The 27,536-nt window shown below is 36.2% G+C and overlaps 6 protein-coding genes across 14 annotated transcripts; all 6 read right to left on the reverse strand.

Annotated features, from left to right (window-relative positions):
* Positions 1 to 1,279: 1,279 nt before the first annotated feature.
* LOC105559023 (odorant receptor 82a-like) lies at positions 1,280 to 10,222 on the reverse strand. Of its 2 annotated transcripts, XM_012007019.1 has the most exons (10): positions 10,142 to 10,222; positions 8,673 to 8,786; positions 6,672 to 6,941; positions 6,141 to 6,495; positions 5,787 to 6,023; positions 5,609 to 5,722; positions 2,558 to 2,782; positions 2,388 to 2,501; positions 1,559 to 1,714; positions 1,280 to 1,487 (listed from the first exon to the last, which is right to left on the reverse strand). In XM_012007019.1, the coding sequence occupies exons 3-10, from the start codon at positions 6,926 to 6,928 to the stop codon at positions 1,437 to 1,439; spliced, it is 1,509 nt and encodes a 502-aa protein (XP_011862409.1). In that variant the 5' UTR covers positions 6,929 to 6,941; positions 8,673 to 8,786; positions 10,142 to 10,222; the 3' UTR covers positions 1,280 to 1,436. The 2 variants fall into 2 exon arrangements, with proteins under 2 accessions (XP_011862409.1, XP_011862411.1); XM_012007021.1 differs by lacking the exons at positions 5,787 to 6,023; positions 6,141 to 6,495; positions 6,672 to 6,941; positions 10,142 to 10,222 and adding exons at positions 8,851 to 9,087; positions 9,205 to 9,666 and having other exon boundaries at positions 1,280 to 1,714.
* Positions 2,789 to 4,136, reverse strand: LOC105559022. Its single transcript, XM_012007018.1, has 2 exons — positions 3,779 to 4,136; positions 2,789 to 3,237 (listed from the first exon to the last, which is right to left on the reverse strand). The coding sequence occupies exons 1-2, from the start codon at positions 4,033 to 4,035 to the stop codon at positions 2,877 to 2,879; spliced, it is 618 nt and encodes a 205-aa protein (XP_011862408.1). The 5' UTR covers positions 4,036 to 4,136; the 3' UTR covers positions 2,789 to 2,876.
* Positions 10,223 to 11,210: 988 nt separating the features above from the next.
* Positions 11,211 to 13,343, reverse strand: LOC105559021 (odorant receptor 82a-like). Of its 2 annotated transcripts, XM_012007017.1 has the most exons (6): positions 12,981 to 13,343; positions 12,448 to 12,802; positions 12,067 to 12,297; positions 11,892 to 12,005; positions 11,517 to 11,672; positions 11,211 to 11,445 (listed from the first exon to the last, which is right to left on the reverse strand). In XM_012007017.1, exons 1-6 carry the CDS (start codon positions 13,235 to 13,237, stop codon positions 11,395 to 11,397), a joined length of 1,164 nt encoding a protein of 387 aa, XP_011862407.1. In that variant the 5' UTR covers positions 13,238 to 13,343; the 3' UTR covers positions 11,211 to 11,394. The 2 variants fall into 2 exon arrangements, with proteins under 2 accessions (XP_011862407.1, XP_011862406.1); XM_012007016.1 differs by having other exon boundaries at positions 11,211 to 11,672.
* Positions 13,344 to 14,927: 1,584 nt separating this feature from the next.
* On the reverse strand, positions 14,928 to 17,378 carry LOC105559019 (odorant receptor 82a-like). 5 transcript variants are annotated; one of them, XR_001008719.1, is made up of 7 exons: positions 17,111 to 17,378; positions 16,551 to 16,905; positions 16,119 to 16,349; positions 15,934 to 16,047; positions 15,650 to 15,805; positions 15,342 to 15,575; positions 14,928 to 15,261 (listed from the first exon to the last, which is right to left on the reverse strand). XR_001008719.1 is itself a non-coding variant. In XM_012007014.1 (7 exons), exons 1-6 carry the CDS (start codon positions 17,365 to 17,367, stop codon positions 15,525 to 15,527), a joined length of 1,164 nt encoding a protein of 387 aa, XP_011862404.1. In that variant the 5' UTR covers positions 17,368 to 17,378; the 3' UTR covers positions 14,928 to 15,261; positions 15,495 to 15,524. The 5 variants fall into 5 exon arrangements, 4 of the variants coding, with proteins under 4 accessions (XP_011862404.1, XP_011862403.1, XP_011862405.1 ...); XM_012007014.1 differs by having other exon boundaries at positions 15,495 to 15,575; XM_012007013.1 differs by having other exon boundaries at positions 14,928 to 15,575.
* An 800-nt stretch (positions 17,379 to 18,178) lies between these two features.
* LOC105559018 (odorant receptor 9a-like) lies at positions 18,179 to 21,489 on the reverse strand. 2 transcript variants are annotated; one of them, XM_012007011.1, is made up of 6 exons: positions 21,138 to 21,489; positions 20,662 to 21,016; positions 18,916 to 19,146; positions 18,603 to 18,716; positions 18,333 to 18,488; positions 18,179 to 18,248 (listed from the first exon to the last, which is right to left on the reverse strand). In XM_012007011.1, exons 1-6 carry the CDS (start codon positions 21,470 to 21,472, stop codon positions 18,198 to 18,200), a joined length of 1,242 nt encoding a protein of 413 aa, XP_011862401.1. In that variant the 5' UTR covers positions 21,473 to 21,489; the 3' UTR covers positions 18,179 to 18,197. The 2 variants fall into 2 exon arrangements, with proteins under 2 accessions (XP_011862401.1, XP_011862400.1); XM_012007010.1 differs by having other exon boundaries at positions 18,245 to 18,488.
* A 693-nt stretch (positions 21,490 to 22,182) lies between these two features.
* Positions 22,183 to 27,363, reverse strand: LOC105559017 (odorant receptor 4-like). 2 transcript variants are annotated; one of them, XM_012007009.1, is made up of 6 exons: positions 26,482 to 27,363; positions 24,825 to 25,125; positions 23,454 to 23,681; positions 23,236 to 23,364; positions 22,499 to 22,654; positions 22,183 to 22,263 (listed from the first exon to the last, which is right to left on the reverse strand). In XM_012007009.1, the coding sequence occupies exons 1-6, from the start codon at positions 26,754 to 26,756 to the stop codon at positions 22,213 to 22,215; spliced, it is 1,140 nt and encodes a 379-aa protein (XP_011862399.1). In that variant the 5' UTR covers positions 26,757 to 27,363; the 3' UTR covers positions 22,183 to 22,212. The 2 variants fall into 2 exon arrangements, with proteins under 2 accessions (XP_011862399.1, XP_011862398.1); XM_012007008.1 differs by having other exon boundaries at positions 24,777 to 25,125.
* Between the last annotated feature and the right edge of the window lie 173 nt (positions 27,364 to 27,536).

Below are 27,536 nucleotides of genomic sequence, written 5' to 3' on the forward strand. Positions count from 1 at the left end.
ATTTTGTAAAATTCTATATAACTTTACTTCTCAGTTTAACCCAATCTACTCTAATCTTTGGTGTCGCCCATATCGAATCAAACACCCTGTATATGATCATATGTGAAAATTTTTTCCCGGGACCTCAAGTGTAAAATCATTAAAATAACTGAATAGAAATGTTAAAACAACACAATATGTACTTAGTTTTTAATCTGACACAATACATATTTTTGTGTTAAAATATTAACAGAGTATTAGTGTGATTATTTAACATATCCGTATTATGTTAAATTAACAGAAAAATTTGTGTGGACCGTTTGGGACATGTGATATCTGTTAAATTTAGCACAAATTTCTCGACTGTGCAGTAGTACTGCAAATACTGCATTATGACGAGGGTCGTCATGTAAAAGAGCCAAGGCGTCGCGTGTGAGGCGCCGGGCCACACGCCAATCAAATCGAGACCGATCTTCAGCAACGAGCAACGAACTTACAGTACTTGTCAACATGGTAACGTGTAACATTGAACCATCCCTTCGGCAAACCGTGCACGTCGTCCCCTTCCAACGAGAATGTGAATAACGACTGTACGAGAACTGATGTCGTGAAGAAAATGTGGCAATAGAGATCGTCGGTCTACCTCCGTAGTGCGCTCCCCTCCACGATGTCACAAGAGAGGCAGAGTAGACCGAGGCGAATCGGACAACTTTTAGTTCAACATCGACGCCAAACTGCAAACAATGTGCACGCACGGGCTTTTGTTTTAGAAGCGGAGGAAAAAGACAAAGCGCACCAGAATAATAAGTTTCGATCGGTATGTAACAATTATGGCCTTAATCTTGTGATCCGATTCGCCTCGGTCTACCCTGGAACCATTTTACAGGGTAAAATCGCTACGTTTGTGCGAGCGCGACGATCGATCGCAATCACACATTTTTCTGTAAATTGCACGACAAAGCGAACTAAATTGCAATGATAAATAAACAACTGTAAGCTTCAGTACACAAAAACCCGTTTTTTCAAATGCAAATGCCGTTGCCGTTGTTGATAATTTCTTTGCAAAAACATTAGAAAACTGAACTCATGTTTCTAGTAGATCTGAAAACGTAATATTTTCGCCATAAGATAAATTGCGCAAATAACATACGATATTTAAATGCTGGGATATTTGCGGATATTTGTGTCAACGAAAAGAAAAAGAAATGTCACAGAAAAGAAAATTGAAACGTCGGCTGCGGTGCGAACGCAAAGAGATACAATAAGAAGACAAATTTATTACATTTTTATTTGTGAATAAGGTTTTAATGTTATTATTAAAAAATATATATATACGTTCGTACAATCCATTTCCTTCGTATCTGTAACAAGTCTATTGAAAAAAGTTTGCAACGTATAATTTATCACTGACGCGGAGCGTTTATTAAAACTGTGGACAGATGATACTTCTGCCAGCTTTAATTCATAGCGTGCAGTACAGACATGTACGAGGCAGAAGCTTTCATGACCTGAGAAAGATTCAGTAAAAGAAAGAGGCATGAAAAATTAAGAATTTTATCCACACGTGCCGATGTCTTACGCTCATAAATCCTTCTAAAGTGAGATCAAAGAGTTTCCCCGCGGTGATTGTCAGTCGCTTCTGCGATCTCATCATTATGAATAACAAAATCCGACTGTCGGCCGGCACCATATTGTACCAAAGTGACTCATATACCGCGTCGCTAATCGATTTACTCTGAAAAGCGTGACCCAAATTCAGAAAACACATGAGTGAAACGATCATTTACATATTAGTTATTATATAGTGTGGTGTATTAATTCGGCTCGGATAAAATAATTAGAGATGGACGAAACTTCCTTGATTATTTAAACATAAAGCTTGGCGATAGGACAAGAATCGAATTAATTCACCGGACTTATATATGTATACACTGACAATGAGACAAATGTATAAAGGAAAGTCCTCTATTATGAGATAGGCTTCTAATATGAAGGAACGGGTTTTTAACATAAAAATTTAATCACAAATCTTTGTTTACAACGATTACACAATGTAACATTTTCCACTAAACAGATTTCATTCCAAGGGCAATAAATTAACGATGGAATCAACAGATGGAATCAAATGATGTCTATTAATTTAACAAAAACCCTGCTATCTCATAATAGGGGACTTTCATATATATATATATATATATATATATATATATACATATATCATTTGTTCATTGGCCGTGTCGGCTCAGTGAGAGAGCCGAGAGCCAAGAAGAAGACAAAGAAGAAGAATCATTTGTTCATAATTGATATATAATGTACGTTGAGATATATATACATATATATTGTATATAATAAGAAGAAATACGTAATCACGAGTACTCTGCGCGTAAAAAAAACATTCCTTTACTCACCTTGGCGCTCAAAAACTCCCCTGCGTAACAGAATACGAAGACCTCTACTGTTTTTACAAAATAAAGAATGAACGCCTTTGCTAAAATTATTATGCCCTTCTTGCTACTGAGTGCCTGCGGAAGAAGGTGAATTATCGATCGGAAGATCGGGACAGTCGGGTCTTGCTTACAAGCATGATCATGAAACCAGTGAAACAGATGGTTAAAGTGTTCCACAGGAGTTGCATCAGCGAAATGGACGAAAATAGATTTTCGATATCGTCCGACAAAGTAATAATCCTTCGGTGTCTTTGAATGAGATCATTGATGACGGTTGAAGATACACCGAGTCCGTCGCTGTGTACGTCCAGTATAGCTTGTCGCATGATGTCGATCTGACCAGCTACATGAAGTATCTATAAACACAAAACGGAAACTAAAAAAGGCGAATTTTTATTGGCAATTGCAGTTTCCTCGCATCTAGAATGGCAAAGAGGGATTTACAATGAATTATCGTATACTTACCAATGTAGCAAGCAACGCGTTTATCATACCAACTACAGAGGCCAGCGACAATATGTAAAACATTTGGACGGCGAGAATGCATTCGAAAAGCGGAGATTCTAGGACCGCAAAAGTGAACTCCATTTTCATTGGGAATTCTCGAGAAACCTCGCCGCCAGCATTGCTCCGCGGGCGGAAAATGTAAGCGACGATTGTTAAGACAAAACCAGCTAAAATGTGGTTACCGATGAGCACGACGGAGCAACGACGCGATTTAGTTGCGTGTGACATCATGATGGAATAAGAATGGTTGATAACGCGATCATTCCAGTCTCTGTCCATTGCTGCCAGGATATTATGGAATATCCTGCAGAGAGTTCATCCTTTTATCGAACAACTTCACGCGTTAATCAGTTTTTATCATGAATAAGAAGAAATACTAAGTTCTCGAAACGTTTAACGTAACTCTATTCAGAAATGTTTACAGCAAAATATTACTTTCATTAATAACCATCAAACCTACGTTAAATCATTTACTGCCTCTTATATGTCTTAAAAAATTTCTTGACAACAAATATCGCATGACAAATAGAACTCATGTTAAGATCACGAGACACGGTAGTGTCTCGCGCCAAGTATAAGCGACTAAGTATAAGCGACAAACTAAACCACGCGCGCGACACCGACCGTGTAGTTTACGCGAGTACGCGAGTATATTTTACTTCAATATCACATAATAACAGTTTTATTTCTACTTTTTCTCACATTCTCTCTCGCTCTCTCGTTCTCTCACTCTTGCTCTCTTTCTCTCTCCCCCCCCCCTCTCTCTTGCTCTTAGCATTTACAGATTTTGAACAATATTTTTAACAATGGCTTCCTCGCTCAGAGATTAAAACAAAGAACTTTACCTCCGATTCCACCGTAATGAAAATAGCTTAAAAAAGCCGAGACTATTCGCCAGGGTGATACCCAAACAATCAGCTAAAGGTATAAGATTACTCATGTTAAAATGCACAACAATGTACGAATATTGAAAATATTGCAATATCACAATCATCGTCATGTACATAGACCAATAGACATTCGGGTAGGCCGAGTCCGGCCACATGCCAATAAAACGGAGACCGATTTCGACGGGACGGCTAATGGTAGTTGCGCGTTTCATCGCTTCTTCAAAACTGCCGGTCTGGAAAAACTAGATGGTCACGTCTACGCATAGAAAGTTGACGTGTGCCTCGCGTGATAACAACAAAAGTACAAATGCTGAATAACCACAGCGAAGACGATGGAGCGCAGACAGTAGCGATCAATTGTAATTACACCTCGCCAATCGCATTAATTCTTGAAAGCTCGCGGGTGCATTAAAAGCAAAAACGACGATGATACCGCTCCCCTTCTGAGGCGGTGAGTAATGTAATAGTTGCATGATGGCAAATAATTACTTTAAAATGAACGTCTAACTCGACTAAATGTCGGTTTCAGCTGTGTCCTATAAAAAAATTATGAAAAAGTTAAAGTCTGCAGAACATGTATGTGTAAACGGAAAGAGAAAAGCGGAGAATTACAATAACTTAATATCTGGTGGTTAGAAGCGACTCATCTTGCTATTAAGTTTTTTGTCCCTCACTTATGTACACGCTCACATTTTGTCCCGTCTTGCTATGCTTCTCCAATAACCAAAGATGCTTTCGGGGCGACCGAGAAGTTTGACGGGAAAAGTGAAATTGTCAGCATACAATAGAGAACCATAAGTATAATTGTCAATTGTATGTAATCGTAAATTGTATTTAGTAATAAATATGTTAATATAAGAAAAATACATACCTATAGAGAGACAATACAAGAAAGAGGAGGAAATTCATCAGAGATTAAATAATTGAGAGAAAATCCTATTTCTAAAGAAAAACTTTCTAAAGATTTATTTAAAAAAAGCTTAAGTATGTTGTTGCTAAAACTTTTGCATGCATTTTCGTCAGATATGTACCATTTTTCATAATAATTTAGATAAAAATTTATTTGATTTAGAATAAATGTCATCAGTAAAGTATAGTTATTCAGTTAATTAAAACTAATTACAACAACTCTCTGACTTTCCATCATAATTTGTTCAACTTTATTCACTCAACAATAATGACAAAAAACTATGAATACTAGATTACTAGAATACTAGATTAGGAAATTGTAAGAGTCTAACATAGTTCTGCTTCTGCACATCTGATTTTGATTCTGATTTAGTACATCGCATTTAATACTGATATATAGGAAATCGAAGCCTTCATAATCTAAAAAAAATTATCCTCGATTAATGGGGTATACATAGAGTAGACGAAAAGAGATTGTTGATAACATAACATCATCTTACACTTGTAAAACCTTCGAAAGTCAAATCCATGACGCTTCCTGCGGTGATTGTCAATCGTTTTTGGCATCTTAACATCATAAATAATATAATGCGACTGTCGCTTGGCGATAGATTATACCAAAGTGACTCGTATATTGCGTTGCCAATCGACTTACTCTGGACTCGAGATGAACGTATAAAACATCCCGAAAAGGTGACAATAAATTCAAAAATATTTTTATCGATAAAGATTTTCTACTCTAATATTTTTTAATGATAAAAGTAATTTTAAAACATAAAATATGTTACACAGTTTATCATCGTTTAAAATAAAATAAATCAAAAGGAACACACTAGTAGTGTCTCTAAAATATATTAAAAAGACTCGTTTACATACCTTGGCACTTAAAAATTCCCCGGCAAAGCAATATATAAACACCTCAGAAATTATTGCGATATAATAAATCACGGACTTGACTAAATTTGATGTATCTTCACCTGAATTGATAATCTGCAACAAGATAAAAGAAGAACGTTATTATTTGAAATGTGGAAAAGTGACCGTCATTACTCACAATTATAATCACAAAACCAGTGCAACACATAACTAACGTATTCCACAGAAGTTGCATCAGCGCGAGATTAGTGTACAGGTTCTCTATATTTTCTGATAAAGTAATAATCTTCTGATGCTTGCAAATGAGACCTCTGATAACGAGTAGGAACGCATTGCGATTGTATTTTCCGAATATTTTAGAAATTTCGATTAAGTCTTGTTGCATAATGTCGATCTGACCGTTCACATGAAGAATCTATAAATATCAGATAATTTACATATATCCGTTATCTGGAGTAATATCTTGTCGGAATAATAATGGAAGATTATTATTCTAACTCTTCAATCTCCTTGAATCTTATTGTGTACTTACCAAGGTAACAAGTAACGGATTTGTCAAGCCGACCACAAAAGCTATTACCATATCGTAAAGAAATTGTCCGATTAAAAAACACTCAAAAATCGGCGATTCGCTAACGTCGAAAGGGAATTCCATTTTTATTGGAAGTTCTCGAGAACTATTGCCGAACTGATCAACATCGTCCATCGATTGAATTAAATGCTCGCCAATCGACAGAAAGAAAGCAGAGGAGGCATAGAGACTAAGCATTACATTAGCAAAGCGGCTCGACGTATCCGCCATGCTCGTCATCGTGGACCTATATGAAACATTATTTACGCACTCACTCCAGTCTTGATCAATCGCCTTCACAATGTAATAGAATATCCTGCAGGACATTTCTTCATGTGTAACGAGTCACGAAACGTCTATGTAGCTTTATTAGATGCAACGGTATATCTTGACGCACACATTAGCCTCGTCGAGATTATGTAACGTTACCATAATTATTAGAATTAGATATAGATATATTCTATATCATTCTCGTAAAGAAACACATCTTACCGACGGTTCCACCACAGAACAAGGAGTTTGAGAAAAGCGAGGCTGTACGCCAGGGTAAGACTAAGACAGTCCATGAGGAGCCAAAGATCGTTCAAGTCAAAATGTGCGAATATGTACGCATATTGATAATATTGCACTATTACTACTGTTGTCATGTAGCTAAACCAATAAAGATTCGGATACGCCGAGCCCGGCCACATGCCGATGAAACGGAGGCCAATCTCGACCGTACGGTTGATGGTGTTTGTACGCGTCATCGTTATTTCTTAACTGCAAAATATTAAAAATCGAAGACTACGAGGTCGATACACAAAAAGCACGTCGGTACATCAAAGTACGTGTATGTCGTTCAATATGTTCCACGTGATGGTTGAAACACTAAATAATCGTAGCGGTAATACCATAAAACTGCTCCGAACATAAATCAATCGCAATTATCTCGAGCGTTCTTATCGCATTAGGTAATGCACGCTTATAGTTGTACCGATTAAAAAAGACATACGATTATGTCCGCTTCTCCGCTGAATTAATAAATGCTTTGGTTTTACAGAATAACAGGTAATCGCTTTCGAACTGTGCATTTCTGTTCCAAGGGGCAATTTTATCTATATCCATCGGAAAAAAAGTACGCGCAGAGTCGTGGCAAAAACGTTTGCACACCACAAAAAAATAGAACAAAGAAGTTCATTATAATTATTAAATATGGTCGTAGTATATCGAACCCGTAACAGAGTACGTGTAAAAGTCGTCAATTTTTGCTCCCAACTGGCAAGTGAAATTTGCATGTTTTTTATGTGATGAAGTGATATATGCAGTTTTTAAGCTGCAGAACCACGTGCGATCAGTTTTCCAGAAACACGAAGGAAACGTATGTGAAAATGTGAAAGGAGTGAGTAAATAGACACGGATGTGCCAGAAGAATGAGATACACAGATTCTTTTGTGAAAAGTTCAATCCCTCCGAAAACCATCAAATGTATAACATTTTGTTGTAATAGAGTTGAAACAGAGGAGAAACAAACCTATGGAAATTGCGGCTCTCAAGCTATGGAAAATTGGCCCTTTGTCGGACCAAATGACGTGAAAATCCGATCGCGCAACCTCCCGGCAGTGCACATTGAGTAACGCTGACGCCGAAGGTATGAATGGAATTAACATCAAGGTCGATTATTATGTCATTAAATTGACAATTAAATTGTCGTTAAGAGTCTCGAGTATGTTGTTGCTAAAACTTGTGCATGCATTTTCGCCAGATATGTACCATTTTTCATAATAATTTAGATAAAAATTTATTTGATTTAGAATAAATGTCATCAGTAAAGTATAGTTATTCAGTTAATAAAAACTAATTACTGCAACTCTGACTTTCCATCATAATTTGTTCAACTTCATTCACTCAACAATAATGACAAAAAAAACTATGAATACTAGATTAGAAAAATGTAAGAGTCTAACATATTTCTGCTTCTGTACATCTGATTTTGATTCTGATTTAGTACATCGCATTTAATACTGATATATAGGAAACCGAAGCCTTCATAATCTAAAAAAAATTATCCTCGATTAATGGGGTATACATAGAGCAGACGAAAAGTGATTGTTGATAACATAACATCATCTTACACTTGTAAAACCTTCTAAAGTCAAATCCATGACCCTTCCTGCGGTGATTGTCAATCGTTTTTGGCATCTTAACATCATAAATAATATAATACGACTGTCGCTTGGCGATAGATTATACCAAAGTGACTCGTATATTGCGTTGCCAATCGACTTACTCTGGACTCGAGATGAACGTGTAAAACATCCCGAAAAGATGACAATAAATTCAAAAATATTTTTTATCGATGAAGATTTTCTACACTCTAACATTTTTTAATGATAAAAGTAATTTTAAAACGTAAAATAGTTTACACAGCTTATCATCGTTTAATATAAAATAAACCAAAAGAAACACACTAGTAGTGTCTCTAAAATATATTAAAAAGACTCGTTTACATACCTTGGCACTTAAAAATTCTCCGGCAAAGCAAAATATAAACACCTCAGAAATTATTACGATATAATAACTCACGGACTTGATCAAATTTGTTGTATCTTCGCCTGAACTGATAATCTGCAACAAGATAAAAGAAGAACGTTATTATTTAAAATGTGGAAAAGTGACCGTCATTACTCACAATTATAATCACAAAACCAGTGCAACACATAACTAACGTATTCCACAGAAGTTGCATCAGCGCGATATTAGTGTACAGGTTCTCTATATTTTCTGATAAAGTAATAATCTTTTGATGCTTGCAAATGAGACCTCTGATAACGAGTAGGAACGCATTGCGATTGTATTTTCCGAATATTTTAGAAATTTCGATTAAGTCTTGTTGCATAATATCGATCTGACCGCTCACATGAAGAATCTATAAATGTCAGATAATTTACATGTATCCATTATCTGGAGTAATATCTTGTCGGAATAATAATGGAAGATTATTATTCTAACTCTTCAGTCTCCTTGAATCTTATTGTGTACTTACCAAGGCAACAAGTAACGGATTTATCAGGCCAATCACAAAAGATATCATCATGTGGTAAAAGAATTGTCCAAATAAAAAACACTCAAAAATCGGTGATTTACTGATATCGAAAGGGAATTTCATTTTTATGGGAAGTTCTCGAGAACTATTGCCGAACTGACTGGCATCGCCCATCGATTGCAGCAAATATTCGCCAATCGATAGAAAGAAAGAAGCGAAAGCATAGAAACTTAACGTTACATTAGCAAAACGGCGTGATATATCCGCCATGCTCGTCATCGTGGATCTATACGAATCATTACTAATGTACTTACTCCAGTCTTGATCTATCGTCTTTACAATATAACAGAATATCCTGTAGGAAATTTCTTCATGTGTAACGAGTCACGAAAGATGCTGGCTTAAATTTGACTTTATTCACGAAGCAACACTATATATCTTTACACATTTGCCTCGTCGAGAATATATAATGTTAACTTAATTATATTAGAATTAAATACAGACACATTCTTTATATCATTCTAACAGGGCTGGGAAAGTTATAAAAGTATCTAGTTACATTTACAGATTTTCTGCTAAAAATGTAACCAGTTACTCAAAAAGTAACGAAACGTTACTTTGCAGTTACTTTCTTGCAACGAAAATAAAAATATCAAATCTGTATTTTAACTGTAAAGCATCGATAAAGGCATTTATGAGCAAATGCAAGGCTTAATGCGATCTGTGGAAGTTTAAAAAATATATAAAGTAACTATTAATGTAACTATTAAATTAATTACTAGTTATCGACAAAATGTAACCAAGTTAAGTTACAGACGGAGAGAAAGTAACAAAGTTAAGTTAGAGCTTCCAAAAAAAAGGTAACTGTCACTGTAACTTCGTCACAAGTAACGAGTTACTTCCCAACCCTGCATTCTCACAAAAGGGCGCATCTTACCGACGATTCCACCACAGAACAAGGAGTTTGAGAAAAGAGAGGCTGTACGCCAGTGTAAGGCTAAGAGAGTCCATGAGGAGCCAAAGATCGTTCGAGTCGAAATGTGCGAATATGTACGAGTATTGATAATATTGCGCTATCACTATGCTTGTCATGCAGCTGAACCAATAGAGATTTGGGTGAGCCGAGTCCGGCCACATGCCGACGAAACGAAGACCGACTTCGACCGAGAGACTAATAGTAGTTGCGCGTTTCATTGCTTTTTCAGAACTACTCGTACTGCGAAAACAGATACCACGTCGGCGTGTATAAAACACACGCAGACGTTGTATGCGTCACGTGATGACGGCAAAAGTATAATAGGTACTGAATAACCATAGCAAAGACGGTAAAGCACAGGGCAGTAACGATCAATTGTAATTGCACCTCATCGCAAATTCTTGGAAGTTTACGGGTATTAAAAGCAAACACTCTATGATAACAACCGCTCCCCTTCTGGGACAGTGAACAATTTCGTAATTAGTATTATAACACATAATTGCTTGGAAAATGAAGGTTTAATTCGATTAAATGTCTGTTTCGGCTTAAATGTCAATTTCCAAAAAAAATACTATTATACGTAAGCAAAAAGAAAAGTGAGGAGAAATTATAATAATGTGATATCTGATATCTGAGATGCGACTAATCATGCTATTACTTTTTGCCCCTTGCTTATGTATGTACTCGCTTATGTTTTGTTCTATTTTTCTGCGTTTTCTTTCGCAACCAAAGAAACTTTCAGAGCAGTAGACGAGAAAAATGAAATTGTATGCGACGTAGAAACATAAATAATTATCTCAATGACATAAATTATATTAAGTTATAAATATATTTATTAAAAAAGCAAGAAGTGAAGACATCACAGATTAGGTAATAGAAACAGAATCTTATTTTCAAGTAAACCTGTTTACAGATATATTCAATATTCAAGATATATGCATATTCAGATAGTCAATAAAGCTTATCTTTGTTTGCATGCGTTTTCTTCTTTTAATATGTAATAATTTTGTATAAAATTGTAGATATAAAATCCTATTGATATGAAGTAATTGTTGTTAATAAAATATAAATCATTCAGTAAATTAAAAATATTTATACTAATATGTTTTTATATGTTCATAAATTGTGCAACTTCAGTAAATCAACGATGACAACGAACTATTGATTAAACTATTTAGGTTGAGAAATTCTAATGGTCTAAAGTTTTTCTAATTTTAGTACATCGCGTTTAATACTGATATATAGGAAACCGAAGCCTTCATAATCTAAAAGAGAATTATCCTCGTTTAATGGCATGTACTATAAATAAGAATGTATTCATAACATAACATCTTACACTTGTAAATCCCTCTAAAGTCAAATCCATGACTCTTCCGGCGGTAATTGTCAAACGCTTTTGGCATCTTAACATCATAAATAATATAATTCGACTGTCGCTTGGCGGCAGATTGTACCAAAGTGACTCGTATATTGCATCGCCAATCGACTTACTCTGGAAACAGAATGAACCGTTTGATGCGTACAAAGTAACGGTACATTAGAAAACGTTCTTTTATTGTTGATGAATTTTAACACGTCAACATATTTTAATAATGAAAGCTATTTCAAAACGTATATGACATTTAACCAACGATTGATACGACATAAACGCAAGGAAACGTACTCGTGTACATGCATGCCTCAAGAAGGAATCTCACGCTAATTTACATACCTTGGCACTCAAAAATTCTCCTGCGAAACAATATATAAAGACCTCCAGAATTATTGCCATATAATAGCTCACGGATTTGATCAAATTCGCTGTATCTTCCCCAGAACTAATGATCTAAGAAGACAAGAATATAAAGTTGTTATCTAAAATATAAGGAACAACCGACGTTACTCACAATTATAATCACAAAACCAGTGCAACACATAACTAATGTATTCCACAGAACTTGCATCAGCGCGATATGAGTATACAGGTTCTCGATATTTTCCGATAAAGTAATAATCTTTTGGTGCTTGCAAATGAGACCTTTGATAACAAGTAGGAATGTGCTACGATCGTATTTCCCGTTAGAAATTTCAACCAAATTTTGCTGCATAATGTCAATCTGACCGCTCACATGAAGTACCTGTAAACATCAGACAACTTATATATATATATATATATATATATATATATATATATATTTGAGGAAATACCTTGTCTTGTATTATCGGAATCGAGAAATAGAATATTAATCATTCAAACCTTTTAATCCCTTTCAATCTCGTATACGTACCAATGCAACGAGTAACGCGTTTATCAAGCCGACCACAAAAGCTATTACCATATCGTAAAGAAATTGTCCGATTAAAAAACACTCAAAAATCGGCGATTCGCTAACGTCGAAAGGGAATTCCATTTTTATGGGAAGTTCTCGAGAACTATTGCCGAACTGATCAACATCGTCCATCGATTGAATTAAATGCTCGCCAATCGACAGAAAGAAAGCAGAGAAGGCATAGAGACTAAACATTACATTAGCAAAGCGGCTCGACGTGTCCGCCATGCTCGTCATCGTGGACCTATATGAAACATTATTTACGCACTCACTCCAGTCTTGATCAATCGCCTTCACAATGTAATAGAATATCCTGCAGGACATTTCTTCATGTGTAACGAGTCACGAAACGTCTATATAGCTTTATTAGGTGCAACGGTATATCTTGACGCACACATTAGCCTCGTCGAGATTATGTAACGTTACCATAATTATATTAGAATTAGATATAGATATATTCTATATCATTCTCGTAGAGAAACACATCTTACCGACGGTTCCACCACAGAACAAGGAGTTTGAGAAAAGCGAGGCTGTACGCCAGGGTAAGACTAAGACAGTCCATGAGGAGCCAAAGATCGTTCAAGTCAAAATGTGCGAATATGTACGCATATTGATAATATTGCACTATTACTACTGTTGTCATGTAGCTAAACCAATAAAGATTCGGATACGCCGAGCCCGGCCACATGCCGATGAAACGGAGGCCAATCTCGACCGTACGGCTGATGGTGTTTGTACGCGTCATCGTTATTTCTTAACTGCAAAATATTAAAAATCGAAGACTACGAGGTCGATACACAAAAAGCACGTCGGTACATCAAAGTACGTGTATGTCGTTCAATATGTTCCACGTGATGGTTAAAACACTAAATAATCGTAGCGGTAAAACCATAAAACTGCTCTGAACATAAATCAATCGCAATTATCTCGAGCGTTCTTATCGTATTAGGTAATGCACGCTTATAGTTGTACCGATTAGAAAAGATATACGATTATGTCCGCTTCTCCGCTGAATTAATAAATGCTTTGGTTTTACAGAATAACAGGTAATCGCTTTCGAACTGTGCATTTCTGTTCCAAGGGGCAATTTTATCTATATCCATCGGAAAAAAAGTACGCGCAGAGTCGTGGCAAAAACGTTTGAACACCACAAAAAAATTGAAAAAAGAAGTTCATTATAATTATTAAATATGGTCGTAGTATATCGATCCCGTAACAGAGTACGTGTAAAAGTCGTCAATTTTTGCTCCCAACTGGCAAGTGAAATTTGCATGTTTTTTTATATGATGAAGTGATATATACAGTTTTTAAGCTGCAGAACCACGTGCGATCAGTTTTCCAGAAACACGAAGGAAACGTATGTGAAAATGTGAAAGGAGTGAATAAACAGACACGGATGTGCCAGAAGAATGAGATACACAGTTTCTTTTGCGAAACGTTCTATCCGTCCGAAAACCATCTGTATGACATTTTGTTGTAATAGAGTTGAAACAGAGGAGAAACAAACCTATGGAAAATTGGCCCATTACCGGACCAAATGACGTGCAAAATCCGATCGCGCAACCTGGCAGTGCACATTGAGTAACGCTGACGCCGAAGGTATGAATGGAATTGACATCAAGGTCGATTATTATGTCATTAAATTGACAATTAAATTGTCGTTAAGAGTCTCGAGGTAATGAAATGGTCTTTAAGAGTTATTTAAGAGTTATTTAAGAGTTACTAAAAGTTAAGAGGGCGGAAAGATGACAGGCGAGGCGCGTGTCTCTGACTCTCGTCTTACATCCCTCGAGTTTTCGTAGGTTTATTTCCTTTTACATTCGAACTCTGTCACAACAAAATGACATATGTTTCGTGATTTTCAAGAATTAGAACGTTCCCAGTGAGAAATAATTCGTCGGAACAATGTCGAATCGACATCGATTTGACTGTGCCGATTCGATATCGTTTCGACATTGATTGACGAGTCATTTCTCGCTGGGTTCCGTAAAAGAAATGATTTATCTCAATCTTAAAGCACATCGTGTCTATTTATTCACATTTTTACATATGTTCCCTTCGTGCTTATGGAAAATGATTGCACTACGTGATTCTGCGGTTTGAAAACTATAAAAAACATGCAAATTTTACTTGTCAACTGGAGGCAAAAATTGACAACTTTTACACGTCCCCCTTTCCTTCGGTTTTTCCTCATGTATCCTTCAAGCAAAAACAAAAGCCTCTAAGGTTACTACGGTTAAGAAGATAATGGATTTCGCTCATGTCTTTTTCTATATCAGTGGTGTGAAAATATACGTATTTATAGCATATAAGCTGTACATGCATATTGTTGCTAATTTTCACACAGATATTGAGTCATTGCGAACGGAAAAGAATCGGTATAAAAATCTTTCAATAGTTCACGAGATAGACGACAGGCGAAAAGTACGTGCTTTTTCCAATTTGTTAAAGTATTAAAAGCGAACAATAGTAAGTAATTCTGTTCATATATGCAACACTATTGTAATGTGGTGTTGTAATGTACAGGCATATAGAATTTTGTGTTTCCGGGAACATGATTAGATATAAGGAAGATAAGTGAAAGTTATACAATAATACAATTTATATTATTCGAATAATAATTACATGTTTATATTAATAAAGAAAGGAAGATATGTAAATGAAGAATTTAGTGAGTGCAACGGCTGCAATTTGGAGCAAAATATTACAAACGTGGACAAATCTTTGACGTTATTTTGAAGTGTGTTCTCATACACCTTTCTTTTAAATCTGCAATTTTTATTGGCAATATATTAGAAATTATATAGAAAATTGAAGTTCCATAGAAAAATGTAAAATAGATTAGTTACCATACAGAAATAATTATCTGCCGAATTCACATAGAGATTAATTTATATTGAAGTAATTTGATGCCCTCTTTTGTATTAACTTGTGTTTCATCGGGACAAGAGTAACGATTGTCTGATAAAATTATTGTGGCTAAGACAGCAATGAATACGCACATATAGTAGTTAACAAACGTCATTCTGGACTTAATACATCGCATTTAATACAGATACATAAGAAGCTGATGCCTTCATAATCTGAAAAATTGCACAAACTAAGAAATACATAACCCAGTATGTCGGAAAACGCATTTTTCAATGTAATGTCTTACGCTTGTAAATCCTTCCAATGTCAAATCGACGACTTTTCCTGCAGTAATCGTCAATCGTTTCTGCGATCTTAGTATTACAAACATTAAAATGCGACTGTTCGTCGGTGGCATATTATACCAAAGGGACTCATATATCGCATCGCTAATTGACCTACTCTAAAACAGGATAAATTCAAATTCGAGACATAATCGATAAACGACGAGCAAACTCAGAAGCATTTTTAATACGTCAAGATAACATTTTTTAAATGAGAATCAAGTTTTTTTTCTTCTTCTTTACAAACCTTGGCGCTCAAAAATTCTCCGGCAAAGCAGAGTATGAAAACTTCCAGAGTGATGGCTAAATAAAAACTCACAGATTTGATCGAAGTCGTCCCACTGTCGTTGGTACCAAGAGTCTGCAATGCAGCAACGATGAAGAAATATTCTTCATCAAAGACGCGGAGCAATAGCCACAGCTATTACTTACAATTATAATGACAAAACCAGTACAGCAGATGACCAACGTATTCCACAAAAGTTGCATCAGTGCAATATATGTATACAGATTTTCAATGTTTTCTGATAAAATAATAATCTTCTGATGCTTGCAAATGAGGCTTTTGATAACAACTAAAGATGTGCTGGGGTCGTTTTTACTGTTGGAAATTTCATCTATGTCTTGTCGCATAATGTCAATCTGACCGCTTACGTGAAGTATCTATAAATATTGGATAAATAGGGCATTAAAGTGCAGTGTATCTTATCATCAATTAGATCAATATTATTAATTAGATTAATTAGCTCAGTGTTATCGAACCACACGCAGGACGCTATTACAGCGTAAGCAATAGAAAAGACAAATGATTAATTATTATAAGGTTTACATGGAAATATCTTTGCAGAGTCATCGCAAACTCACCAATGACACGAGCAACGCGTTCATCATACCAACTATAGAAGCCAGCACCAATTCGTAAAAGAACTGCCCGATCAGAAAGCATTCGAAAGTCGGAGATTCGCTGACGTCGAAAGGAAACTCCATCTTTATAGGAAGTTCTCGAGAATAATTGTCAACTTTAGCGGCGTTGCCCATCGACTGAAGCAAGTGCTCGCCGATTGATAGAAAAAACGCAGCTAAAGCGTTGATACTGATCATCACGTTGGTGCAACGACGTGACAGATCCGCCACGCTCATCATCGTGGACTGATACGAATCATTGATAACGCACTCTTTCCAATCCCGATCCATAGTTTTTACAATGTAATAAAATGTCCTGCAGGAAGCAGCTTATATATCGAGTATTGCGCATATTAATGAATTTCTTCACGGAAAAAAAGACAGAAAGGGACATTTAAATAATTTATTTTACTCAGAATCCGATCTCCGGTGGTTTCGTTGAAATTATTCAATGATAACGCAGCTCTATCGTCCCGATCGCAATTTTTTTTCAGATACGTCTGCAACAAAATACGTCTTACCGGCGGTTCCACCATAAGGCAAAGAGCTTGAAAAAGGCGAGAGTGTACGCCAGGGTAAGACCGAGACAGTCCATGAGGAGCGGGATATCGCTCAGGTCAAAATGCGCGAGAACGTACGCGTACTGATAATACTGCACTATCACCATCGTCGCCATGTAAATTAACCAATAAAGAGTCGCGTAAGCGGAATCCGGCCACATGCCGATGAAACGAAGGCCGATTTCGACCGGGCGGCTGATGGTGCTTGGCCGCTTCATTTAGTTTTGCAACAATCACCAAACGTTATCACAAACCGATAGCCGTCGAGATGTCGGTGTACCGTGGCACACGTAAATTTCGTCCAGTAAAACGCGCAACGTGACACGTCGCTCTCCGAATAATCGTGGGGAGAGACGATAAAGCGCAGGTCCTCCCTCGATCAATCGTAATTATACGCCGACTATTCCGATCCCATTATTTCTTGAGAGCTTATAAGTACACCGAATAAAAAACCAAATGTATCTGCTATCTTCTCTGAAATGGTTCATGTAATATTACTTGATAATTGCTTGGGGGAAAAAAAATGAAAAGTTCTAAATGCGAAGAGAATCATTTCTACGATTGTCTCTATATCCAATAGAAAAACTGTGCACATTTTTTTTAAAAAAAGATGTTACTATCTAGAAAGTGAAGGTAACATGAAAGAGAAAAGTGAGTGAGCGTTCGGTGCTCAATGGGCGGGTGAAAATGCATGGATTATTCGCAATGGTAATATTTTGTAAGTAAGCAGTAATATCGTTGCACACATAAGTAAAACGTTAAATCGTATTATTCAAAAATTAGATCTCCGCAGAGTACATGATAAGATACAAAATGTCTTTTTGCGAAATTTCTTTGCACTAATATTTGTATACGTATCAACATTCCGTTCAACGGAATCGAACATTTGGCTAAAACTATCTCTGTCATAACGCATAGAAGTCGCGGCGTCCGTTTCTTTAGGAAATATCCGTTTGTTGTTGCCCTACAGACAAATTCAATTTAGCATTTTATTCTGGAAGAATAAATATTCTTACCTTTGTACTCGAGTGCAACTTTTCATTCCTTTTCAATACAACGCACTCAAAACGGATACGTACGACGCGGACGATTTCATAATCTGGAGCAATTAAGCATATATTAAAATTTGTATTTCAGCCGCAATTTGAGCGACAAAAATTCCGGATGGTTCGAGCAAACTCACGGTCGTGAAACCTTCCAAGGACAGATCAGTTATCTTGCCCGCAGTGATGGTTAAACGTTTCTGCGATCTCAGCATGAGGAACATCAGGACCCGACACTCGCTGGGTGTCAGATCGTACCAGATACACTCGTACGCAGCATCGCTGATGGATTTACTCTGCAATGGCAAACGAGCTTTCGCGATTAATTGCGTCTAATTGAGCACCTTGCGAAAGTGAATGCAGAATTTGAAGAAATCTACGACGCTACCATTACGCTCCCTCACGCTGACCTTAGCGCTGAGGTATTCTCCGGCGTAGCAAAAGACGAACGCCTCGAGAGTTATCGCGACATAAAAGATGAGGGATTTAGTTATCATTGTAGCACCTTCTTCCGTGCCGATAGACTGCAATGCATAATAGGTAAGGTATAATTTACCGGTTTACGCGTCCTCGCTGCGCGTGAATTTGTCTTGAGATACTTGAAAATATAAATTTGTGTATTTTATCAGAAATAAATCCTACATTAAATGTAATATGTATACAGAAAGTGAAGGAGAGAGAGAGAGAAATTTATATACAAAAATATGTAAAATTATAACTCACTATTACGATTACAAAACCTATACAACAGATGACCAAAGTATTCCAGATGAACTGCATCAGTGCAATGTTTGAGAAAAGATCCTCAATGTGGTCTGATAAATCGATGATTCTCTGATGTCTGTTAATTAAATCTTTAATAACAGCCAGAGAAGATTTTGATGTACTCTTCTTAGAGGATATTTCCATGAAGCCTTGCCGCATAATATCAATCTGACCACTTACATGAAGTACCTAAAAAACATCTTCAGCTTTACAGATACTTTAGTGCAGTATCGCTACTTTCGCGAAAAATCTGAAAAATTATATACAAAATTGTATTTAAAAATAAGATGTCGTAGTGTACTCGTTGAGACACTAGATTCCGATTGTCATTAAAAGGATCAAAAAGTCTACCGTAGAGCTGCAATATACATATTATAAAAATAAAAGTATGAACTCTCATAGGTGTTACAAATATTATAGTAAAATAGTAAACCTAATTTCCCGTTTGAACGAGTTTTTGTTCGTTCGAGTTTTCATTTCAACGCAGCAAAGAACTAAATAAAACGTAAGAGAGCAATGCTATATAGTGTTACGCCCGCGCTAAGAAGTGATGACTGCGTAAAGAAATGTTGCTCTAATGTGCCGAAAATCCAAATTCAAATCCAACCAAAACATCATTGCTTTTTATTTGATCGTCACCTCTCGAAAGAAAGTGCCAATCCGTCGAGAGTTTCTTGCCGTAAACATCTCCTATAGAGCCGTTCGGAATCAACGTTAAACTATAGGTCTCATATATCTGACGCAAGGAGAGGTCACAATGCTCAAATCGAGCATGACGCAATTGGCTAAATTCTATTCGCCTTAAAAGTTTTAAAACTCTACGATTTTTGAAAATTCTAGACGGCCACTCTCTAAAAGTCAATCAATGGATTTTCATTAAAAGTAGTCAAGAGTCACTGATTTACAGTTATAAGTTTACCACTGCGATTTTCAGAGATACACTTATAACAGCAAATTAGTGACTATTCACTGTTTCCAATGATAATCTGATTGACTTTTAGGGAGCAGAGTCCTGTACATGAACTCTAGCCGAAACTGGAGACCCTATTCTCCTACTAACAATAAGAGTGACAATATTTAATATTATATGTACACTGAGAAAAAAGTCTTTGAAAATTTTAGTGAAATAAACATTACGTGCCACAAATAAATTTTCACAGACCCTTTTCTCAGAGTATACATCCGCGCTAAGACAGTATTGAGGTTCGAGCTGAATCAAACTGCCTTTCAACATGAAAATGCGCGACGTCTCTTTGACGACAGGCGTCTGTTGCCGAACAAATTTTTAACGATTCAGAGTTTGGCTTTCAAGCTGTACAAACGTATTCGCACGATTCGCACGAGGAATAACAGTTCTTTTCCGCGAGCCAGATATTTTTATTTCTGCGAGTCTGAGTGTGCCCGAGTGCGTGCCATGGAGAGTGAGTGAAACGCGAATGGACCAGCGGGCGCAACATTATCGTATCATATGTATACGTAGATAAATTATATATATATGTTAATATTCTTTTATAACTAGATGCTAGAAAATTGTGACAAAAGCAATTGTTCATGTCTTCTCTCTAAAAGTCAATCAGTGATTATTCACTGTTTTCAGTGATAATTCACTAATTGATTTTTAGAGAGTTCTACGAATTCAACGAGATTAATTTTCATAATCTTCCAACTGATTAGATCACGAGTGCGAATAGAGTAAAATCTTACCAGCGTAACGAGCAAAGCGTTCAGCATAGCGATGATACAAGCTACCGATAAATCATGAAAAAATTGGGCTATCAATACCAGCTCAAAAATCGGGGAATTGTCGACCCTAAAAGGAAATTCCATCTTGATGGGCAGCTCGCGAGCTGAGCCCTCGCGATCGTTCCTTTGTATTATCGATCGGAGTATTGGGCCGCCGATCACGTAAAAGAACACGGCTAATGCATTCGTCGTGATCATCACGTTAGAACATTGACGAGACAAGTTGGCGTGTCTGACCATCGTGGATGCGTCCGAATGGACAGCAATCCCGTCGCTCCAATCTTTGTCCATCGTATCCAGAATGACGTACAACTTTCTACGGGGCATTTCTTACATCTAGTATCGTTCGCGCGGGACAGAAATGGAATTGAAACCGAACGAAGAGCACGATCGATCGCACGCCTCGCCTGCACAGAAACCATTAAGCACAGTCTTACCGACGATTGAACCAGAGATTGATCAGCTTGAGGAACGACAGGCTGTAGCCCAATGTGATACTTAAGCCGTCTACGAAAACCGAGAGATCCCTGATGTCGAAGTGCGCCAGGATATACGAATATTGAAAGTATTGCACTATTGCCACCGACACGATGTAAGTCCACCAATTGATATTCGCGTATACGCAATGCGGCCACATTCCGATGAAACGTAGGCCCGCCTCGACTGACTCGCTGATGGTGCTCGCGCGTCCTATCGTGCCTTTGCCCAACTCCAACATGTTTCTCTTAAGAGAGACTATCACCTCCGAGCTGTGTAAATCTCTCCTCGGCATAATAACATCGAATATAGCAAAAAGTCGAGACGGTGGAAAGGGGGAGATAAGACACGACATTAAACTGTCGATCAATCGTAATTACCCGTACTTCGCAGAAATGGTTGAATGAATTCGAAATTGGATGCTCGCCAATTTGCTGGATTATAGACTTGGAAGGAAAATGTCGCATGCAGAAAAAAAACGATTCGTCTCGGTCTTTTTTCTCTCCAACTTAAAAACGCCGAGTTTTCCGAGTCGCTAGTTTGCCGAGTCATTTACTTTAAAGATGCATAAAGCTTTCTGAAGATCGCTCGGCGCTCGCTAAGAGAGCAACGAATTAAATATACTGATTGTGAAACGTAAAACGAGCATCGACGTAGAGACAAATAAAAATGTAATGTAAGTTGAGCGACATGTCGTACGGTCGTATACACGTTTCTTCCTATATTAACGATTATTTAAACATATATATAATAAAAATAATGTGTTAATATCAAGAAAATTTTGAATTACTTTTTGCAAATCGAGATGTAAAAGAAAGTATATGTATATACATTTAAATATGCAAGTAGCGATCATGAAAATCTAAATACTTTATTATAAACTGCGGAAGGTAAATTGGTACATTATGTCTACACATAGTTTGCACAATTATTATCGGCTCATCACAGATATCGAGAAGAACCGATAAAAAAACTCCTAACATCTTTAGCAGCCACGTAATGGCCATCTACCACACGATGGCTCGTCTTCAAACTTCAATACATTGCGTGCAATACCGACACGTATGAAACAGAGGCCTTTAAAATCTAGAAAAATTATATCAAATAATAATACGATAAATGAAATGCAAAAGAATAAATTTATAAGTGAATAACTGTGTAAATATAAATCAAATGTTTTTATAAAAATATCTGAATTAAAAGATCGTTTTATAAAATCACATTGTGATTAAAGTAAATGACGATTATTCATCAATAATGTCAGTGTTGATCCATCAAGACAAGAATTTTATTAACAGAGAATCCAGTGTTGAAATCTTACGCTCGTGAATCCCTCTAACGACAGATCCATCATCTTTCCTGCCGTAATAGTAAGCCTTCTTTGCGATCTCAATATAATAAGCAGGACGAACTTGCTCTCATTAGGTTGAAAGTCGTACCAGATTGATTTGTACGCCGCATCGCCGATCATTTTGCTCTAAAGAAGAATGTCGCAGAAATGTCGTGTTGTCAGTGAGATAAATAACTAAATCGACATAAAATCTTTATTCTTACTACTAAAGGAAATGACAGTTCAGACTAGGCTCCTTACACGGAAGTAAACAATTACTTGAATTGTCACAAAAATGCATTCTCAGTACGTATTTACAGTACATAATTACGATATTGTAGCACTAATATTAATTTAAAATATTTAAACTATGATATATATGGCGTTATATTGAAAAATAATTATTATACTAAAAAATGATTATTTGATACATAAAAACAGAATTTCTCCCTTAAAGAAACTCGTATGTGACAAAATTATATATCGTACACCCTCGTATAACTATTGTCGGCATGTTACAATACATTTATATTAAAAAGAAAACTCGATCTTTGCGCATTGAAAAGAAAGGGAAAAAGAAGACTTAACTGTTTGTTTCAATAATTGTGCGTTTTTCGTGAAAATGCATTTGAATTATTTAAAATCAAAGCACACAATGTACGACCAAATCGCGTAAATTGACGTCCCTACAATGCAAAACGAGAGTAAAAATCTCCATTGGTTCCGACCTTGGCACTGAGGTATTCTCCGCAAAAGCAGAAGATAAACGCCTCCACTGCAGCGGCCATGTAAAACACTATAGCTTTTATTAACGCCGCGCTATCGATTGTATCCGAGTCTTGCATTGTGCTGATCGACTGCAATATCGAATCGCAATATACAATAAATCGCTACTGCTGCAAGGTACCAAATCGTTTCTTCGCACTCTTTATTTTTGGCAACTTACCGTTATGACCGTAAATCCTACGCAACAGGTCAATAATGTGCTTGCCAAGAATTGGATTAGCGCTACATAAGAGAAGATTCTTTCGATTTTATTCGAAAAGATGATGATCTTCTGATGCTTGCCGATCAGTTCCTTCATAGAGAAACCTAGCGGTCGATTGTTCTTGTCAGAACAAATGTTCCTCAATGCATCACACAAAATCTCTATTTGACCACTCGTGTGAAGAATCTGAAAGCATACATTCTCTAAAACTACGTGACATAAATGGAAAAATATTTCACACTATCAAAGTTACCAGGTGCTAATTATGTGATACAAAATAATTACATACAAAATAAATTATGTATATTATTATGCAGGTCAATGTGTAACATGCAACAAATAATTTACGAGTATGAAAGTAAAAAAATTTATATAGTGACGTTCAATTTCAATTTATTTTTCAATATTCCGGTCCTCTTTGTCAAGATGCACCTAACTATTAAAAACACAAAAAGCTATAGATTATAAAATTAATATGTGTGCTGTAGCCCACAAAGAATATTAGCCCAGTTAACAACATATATTACATATATCACATTTGTATTGTTGAAAGTGTGAAAGTGTGAAATTATAACATCATTGTAATGTCACTGACGCTCTATGCCAATTAGGAAATTTCTTTCTTCACATTAAGATTCTGAAGATACATATTTCCATATACATCCAGAAAAAAGATTTATTTAGGTTAAACAAATGAGATATGTTGAAATAATGTTTCTTTGAATCTAAATTTTTATTTATTTTAACTAAAACATTTGCTATATTTGAAGAAATAGATATGAATTTTCTAAAAAATTTCAGTCTTAATCAAATAAAATTTTGGTCACGGTGAAGAAATTATTTCTTTGAGATTAAATAAAAGTCTAGTAAGGTCAAAATTTAAAGAAAATTTGTTTGATTTCAATGAAACTTTTTTTCTAGGTGTATTATAACATATAACAAAATCTAAAAAAATAAGAGGAAATTTTTTCGCTAGAATAACAAAAGTGTCAGCGTTGCGTGATAATCGAGTATTTTGAATATTAACACCTTCAGCAGTACACATTTTGCCAACAGATAAAGATACAGTGCTATAAAAGACAGTAACTGTCATCGTGCGTTATCACCTAGTAGGTGCAACTTAAAGATATTTAGGTCCGGTTTTTCATTTTCTGGTTAACCAGAGGTTAGCCGACTCTCTATAAAAAAGAAAAAAATGGAGAGAGTCAACTAACATCTGGTTAACTAGAAAATGAAAAACCGAATTTTAAAGAAAATTCTCCTTTTGCAGATTGCACTCACTAACGTAATGAGCAGAGAGTTAAGTATGCCGGTTACAGTGGAAGATACCAGTTGATGAAAGAACTCCAGACACATAACGATCTCGTACAGCGGCGACTCGTTACACTGCGTCGGGAGCTGTAGCTTCAGCGTGAACGCGCGAACGGGCGTCTCGATTCCATCGGCATCGTAATGAGTATGGGATGCAAGTACCTCAATACCGAAGCAACATACCGCTGCTGAATGAATCCCGATGATCACGTTGGAGAAGCGTCGCGACAGATTTTCCTTGCTTGTCATGATGTGTACTTCGTTGTTGGCGGCTTCCTTCCAGTCCGCAGCCATTGCAGCTAGGACGTCGTAAAATATACTGCGGCAGTTTACTCTATCTTGGTGTATGGATAAACAAATTCACACTAAGATGGGAACGCAATAAGATGGATGGATTTGGGGAAGGAAGGAGACCGGATCTTTCAATATACATTTAAATATAGTGACATACGTAAATTTAGCTAAAATATAGTGATACCCACACAGCAAAATATATCTGAGACTTAAATCAGATGTCGTTTCACCGGTCATATTTGAGATATTTCGTAGATGATATATTTTTAAGAATACATGAATACTAAACAAACTGTTTCTGATATTCTGATATAAAATTATTGTTTATACTTATATTTTTATTTGTTTTGTTTGAAAATAATTGTTTATAATTTAACTTTTCACAAAGTAAGTTTTCTAAACTTATCTAATAAAACAAAATAGCACGATAAAACAATGAAAAAAGATAAATATGAGTTTACAATAATAGCATAAAAAGGTAAAGGTTAATTTATGGAGACGGTATTCTTTACTAATTTATACCGGAACTGATAAAGAAAAAATATTTTTTATTTATCACATTGCCTATTCTGTAATACGTAAAATCCGATTTTACTAAAAAATAAATATATAATATTTTATATCAAATCAGATATCATATCTCAGATGAAATAATTATGACTTTTTAAAATCTGGAAGATATCTCTCAGATATTCAAGCGATATTTGAGTAGTTTTTTGTATCAGATATTGTAATGTTTAGATATATCCCAGATATCTTTGTGACATTTTTTACAGTGTGGGTAAACATAGCTTCATCTCTCGACAGTACCTAAATAGTATCGCAATAAGATTGTGATATTTGTATCATCTAAGCTGAATTATGAATGTATTCATAATGATTTTCGGCAAGAGTTATGTTTGATATAGATTCTGTATTACTTGATAAGAACCTGGAATTAGGTCGAAAGTTGTATTGTAAATTGTAAAACCACCTAAATTTTGGCAGTTTGGCAGAAAACTTTGGCCGACTATAAATTTTGCATTTTGGTTTGATTTTATCACTGATGACAACAAAAATACTTAAGCACGCTGAATTATAAAATTAAAGACAAAGAGAGAGAGAGAGAGAGAGAGAGAGAGAGAGAGAGAGAGAGAGAGAGAGACCAGTGCATCTTCTTTCTTATATATTTTAAATAAATAAATTGAGACCTTTATTGAAGAATATGCAAAGGAAGACCTTTATGTATGTCTTTATTTAAGTAAAAAAAAACTTAAGTAAAATGTAAGGTCTTTACTTAAGTAAAAAAAATATTACTGTAAGAATCACGACTTTCAGGAACAACTTATATAAATGAACTCAGTTTCCACCTTCAACTCTAGAGTGAGAAATATTCTCTTACCGACTATTCAACCATAAAATAATCAGTTTGAAGGACATCACGGTGTATTCTATGGTGACACTTAAACCGTCCATCAGGTACGACATGTCGTCGGTTCTGAAGTGGATAATGATCCACCAGTATTGATAAATCTGCACTATGGCGATGGTCAGTATCCAAAGGCCTCGAAACAACAGCGCGCACGGCGTATCAGGCCAGAATCCGATAATACGAAGACCGATTTGCACCGAGAGAGAAATAGTGCCTGGAGCCGTCATTCTGTCGCGTCGTGACATCTTACAATTTTGCACTAATACTAGGGTATGAATTTGTATCCACTGTTACGTAAAATTTGACCAGGATTTCGACATCTACGTTATCGGAAATGTAACGCGGAGTACTTGTCGAAACAGCCAACGTCGTAAAGTCACGGATTAATACCAATAGGCTGCGTATGGTTTTAAAGCGACTCTAGAGCGGCAAGTTGATCACGCGAGGGTCGCTAACTAAACGCAGCCGTAGCGAGGTAATCACCGATCAATTGCAACCAACTGAAAACAAAAGTTACGGTGGTTTGCATGAAACAGAGGGGATTAAAATTGCAACAATCGAGAGATGATTGCACGACCGCCGTATAATGGTTGTCTTATTCTATGGTAAAAAATGTCGCAGATGGGACAAATTAGTGGCTTGAAAAATGCAAGAGACGGCTTTTCTACCTGCGCAGAAGCAAGCGCGGTTCCATAATAATGGTTCGTTCGAAAAGGACATTAAATACTAAAAGACATAAAATGGACATCGAGGTAAAAATGAATAAAAATGTAACGGGTGATGTGCTGTACGGTCGTATTTCTGCAGACGCGTTTGTTTCCGTGTTAAAGATCATTTTTTTAATATATTGAAGTGAAAAATGTGCCCGCCCGATTTTTTATTAACAGTCATTTGGCATGAAAAAGTCTTTATTTAACCGACCAAACAATTTCTATCATTCCTATAGTCTTTTTCCAACGTTCATATGGATGCCACAAACATAAATCATGCACGGTTTCTTGTTAAAGAATTTCGAATATAACTTT

This window comes from Vollenhovia emeryi, unplaced genomic scaffold (assembly GCF_000949405.1).
Source record: "Vollenhovia emeryi isolate VEMERY1.0 unplaced genomic scaffold, V.emery_V1.0 DF939294.1, whole genome shotgun sequence".
NCBI lineage: Eukaryota > Metazoa > Arthropoda > Insecta > Hymenoptera > Formicidae > Vollenhovia > Vollenhovia emeryi.

Bases quoted from the DNA above. Each gene is read 5' to 3' on its own strand.
- LOC105559022 (XM_012007018.1), bottom strand. From the start codon at position 4,035: ATGAAACGCGCAACTACCATTAGCCGTCCCGTCGAAATCGGTCTCCGT. The intron at 3,238-3,778 runs GTAAAGTTCTTT...AACTCTCTGCAG, and splicing joins TCATTACGGTGGAATCGGAG to GATATTCCATAATATCCTGG.
- LOC105559023 (XM_012007019.1), bottom strand. From the start codon at position 6,928: ATGACGCGTACAAACACCATCAACCGTACGGTCGAGATTGGCCTCCGT. The intron at 6,496-6,671 runs GTAAGATGTGTT...AATGTCCTGCAG, and splicing joins GTTCTGTGGTGGAACCGTCG to GATATTCTATTACATTGTGA. The intron at 2,783-5,608 runs GTATGTAAACGA...TTGTGTTTATAG, and splicing joins GGGAATTTTTAAGTGCCAAG to ATACTTCATGTAGCTGGTCA.
- LOC105559021 (XM_012007016.1), bottom strand. From the start codon at position 13,237: ATGACGCGTACAAACACCATCAGCCGTACGGTCGAGATTGGCCTCCGT. The intron at 12,006-12,066 runs GTGAGTAACGTC...TTGTCTTCTTAG, and splicing joins CTGGTTTTGTGATTATAATT to ATCATTAGTTCTGGGGAAGA. The intron at 11,673-11,891 runs GTATGTAAATTA...TTCTGTTTCCAG, and splicing joins GAGAATTTTTGAGTGCCAAG to AGTAAGTCGATTGGCGATGC.
- LOC105559019 (XM_012007012.1), bottom strand. From the start codon at position 17,367: ATGAAGCGGCCAAGCACCATCAGCCGCCCGGTCGAAATCGGCCTTCGT. The intron at 16,906-17,110 runs GTAAGACGTATT...TGCTTCCTGCAG, and splicing joins GCCTTATGGTGGAACCGCCG to GACATTTTATTACATTGTAA. The intron at 16,048-16,118 runs GTAAGTAATAGC...GCTGCATTGCAG, and splicing joins CTGGTTTTGTCATTATAATT to ACTCTTGGTACCAACGACAG.
- LOC105559018 (XM_012007010.1), bottom strand. From the start codon at position 21,472: ATGCCGAGGAGAGATTTACACAGCTCGGAGGTGATAGTCTCTCTTAAG. The intron at 19,147-20,661 runs GTAAGATTTTAC...GATGTTTTTTAG, and splicing joins ACGCTTTGCTCGTTACGCTG to GTACTTCATGTAAGTGGTCA. The intron at 18,717-18,915 runs GTGAGTTATAAT...TATGCATTGCAG, and splicing joins TAGGTTTTGTAATCGTAATA to TCTATCGGCACGGAAGAAGG.
- LOC105559017 (XM_012007008.1), bottom strand. From the start codon at position 26,756: ATGTCACGACGCGACAGAATGACGGCTCCAGGCACTATTTCTCTCTCG. The intron at 23,682-24,776 runs GTGAGTGCAATC...GTATGCTTTCAG, and splicing joins ACTCTCTGCTCATTACGTTA to ATTCTTCACACGAGTGGTCA. The intron at 22,655-23,235 runs GTCGGAACCAAT...ATTCTTCTTTAG, and splicing joins GAGAATACCTCAGTGCCAAG to AGCAAAATGATCGGCGATGC.